This window comes from Pterocles gutturalis, unplaced genomic scaffold, assembly GCF_000699245.1.
Source record: "Pterocles gutturalis isolate BGI_N339 unplaced genomic scaffold, ASM69924v1 scaffold36544, whole genome shotgun sequence".
NCBI classification, from domain to species: Eukaryota; Metazoa; Chordata; class Aves; order Pterocliformes; family Pteroclidae; genus Pterocles; species Pterocles gutturalis.
Window position 1 is genome coordinate 61,116 of NW_010137023.1, and position 1,798 is coordinate 62,913.

Below are 1,798 nucleotides of genomic sequence, written 5' to 3' on the forward strand. Positions count from 1 at the left end.
TGCTGGAGAACACACATGTACCTCCATCTACAAAACAGCCTATACAGACTAAAGCTGAACAAGGTAAGTCCTAAAGTAGCAGTATTTAAAAACATCAATAGGGTAGAAACCTAGCTCACCCAATGTATCTGAACACTCTCTTTCCTCCCATGCTTGGCCATCGTTTAGCTGGTAGGCAAGGAAGTTTGGGACTCCTGCAGGGAGGAGCCGTTTATCAAGATTCCAGAGAGAGAACTAAGGTGCATTTTACTAGACCTGACAGAGGCACAGGGCTATATATATTCATGCTTAGATCTATTAGACTGTTTCCCAGCTGCTAAAGGAGGAATGTGAGGTGAGGACAGGAACCCAGACTCCTTACAAGTATTGCACAGTTTTACCACTTGCCAGGTAAGCTAGCAACATGGTCTCAATACAGACCACTCAAATTAGGGATTTAGGGGATGCAAGACATACCTGCTTTTTGATACATTCCAACATTGCCAGCCTGAAGGTGCTATACAGCATAAACTGGCTAAACTGCCATCTTGTAGAACTGACATGAAAGGGGTGTTACTTTTAATAGACAAATTTGCTACAAGACAGTTTTGAGAGACTGCATTCCATACATTTCCATCTCTTCCTCCTCTATCCCCCCAGAAGAAGAGACAAGCAAATATGTTTAAGTTAGTATGTATTTGTGTAAACACCAGAACATTTTGCTATACAATAGAAAAAAGTTGCTGCTCTTATGTTCTTAGAGGAGCCCTGAAGACCTTGGAATACCTGTATACTGCAACTATTAATCTGCACCACGTGCATTTCCTGTTTTGTACACAAACTGAAAGCAAGCTTGAACAATAGTAAATAGCAACTACACTCCTGCATCAGGTAAAAATGCCACATTGCAGCTGCTTACTCCTTCGCTTTAGATATGTAGTCAGCCAGTTTGTTGATACTATCCTCTTGCTGTTCTAGAGCATCCAGTATGATGCCCATTGGGGTCTTCTTCAAGCCTATTCCTTCCATCTTGTTCTCCAGCTTGTTCTTTATGTTCCGGAGCCTCAGAGAAGCATGGACAAACATCACTGCATGACAGAAACACACTTGTTAATGCCCAAGGAATTCATAGTTCTTGACGTGTTCATCTTAAGACACACTCCAACACCATGACATCACCGGAAGAAGATGAAGTCTCAATCACTGCTTAAGTAACTGCAGGTACCCATTTAATAATAAAGATGGCTTGCGCTGTTTCATGTCCCCTTCTCCCCAGTTTTGTTTTGGGATCATTGAAATAGAGACAGTAAAGGCAACAGCCAGTTTAGACTCTGCAGACTTCATTTGAAAAAGCTTAAGTCACATACCCCTGGCCTCCCAGAGAAGAGGAAAAATACTTACAGAGAAGAGGAAGAGTGATCCCAAACATGAACACCATTACATCCCCCAGATAGGAGATCAAGAAGTAGCTAGACAGCATGATGACCACTACAAATGTGGTTGGGTACTGCTTCTTCATCCTGCGGAGTATATCCTTATTGTGTGATACCCACACAAACCCCATGAACACCAGCACCACCACAGTACCGCCAATGAGCATATTCAGGGGACTCAGAAATCTGGAGAGAAGAGGGGGGAAAAAAAAAAAAGAAGGGTCTCATTTCAGAGCATTCACGACTTGTGTCCATATAACAAGCATCTAGCTCACCGGTAACTTCTTACTAGCGAGGTAAGGCATTACGCAGTCCATTGTTGCTGTCAAGATCTTTCTCAACCCCTGATTTTTAGGCAGAAGCTAAATAAAGCAACAAGTGCAACT

The 1,798-nt window shown here is 42.5% G+C and overlaps 1 protein-coding gene across 1 annotated transcript; it reads right to left on the reverse strand.

The window, feature by feature from the left end:
- Nucleotides 1-657: 657 nt before the first annotated feature.
- Nucleotides 658-1,598, reverse strand: ARL6IP5 (ADP-ribosylation factor-like 6 interacting protein 5; the record flags this gene model as incomplete). Its single annotated transcript, XM_010082507.1, has 2 exons — nt 658-1,067; nt 1,381-1,598. Coding segments are annotated over 2 exons (391 nt in total), but the record flags the coding sequence as incomplete, so codon positions are not given.
- Nucleotides 1,599-1,798: the final 200 nt, after the last annotated feature.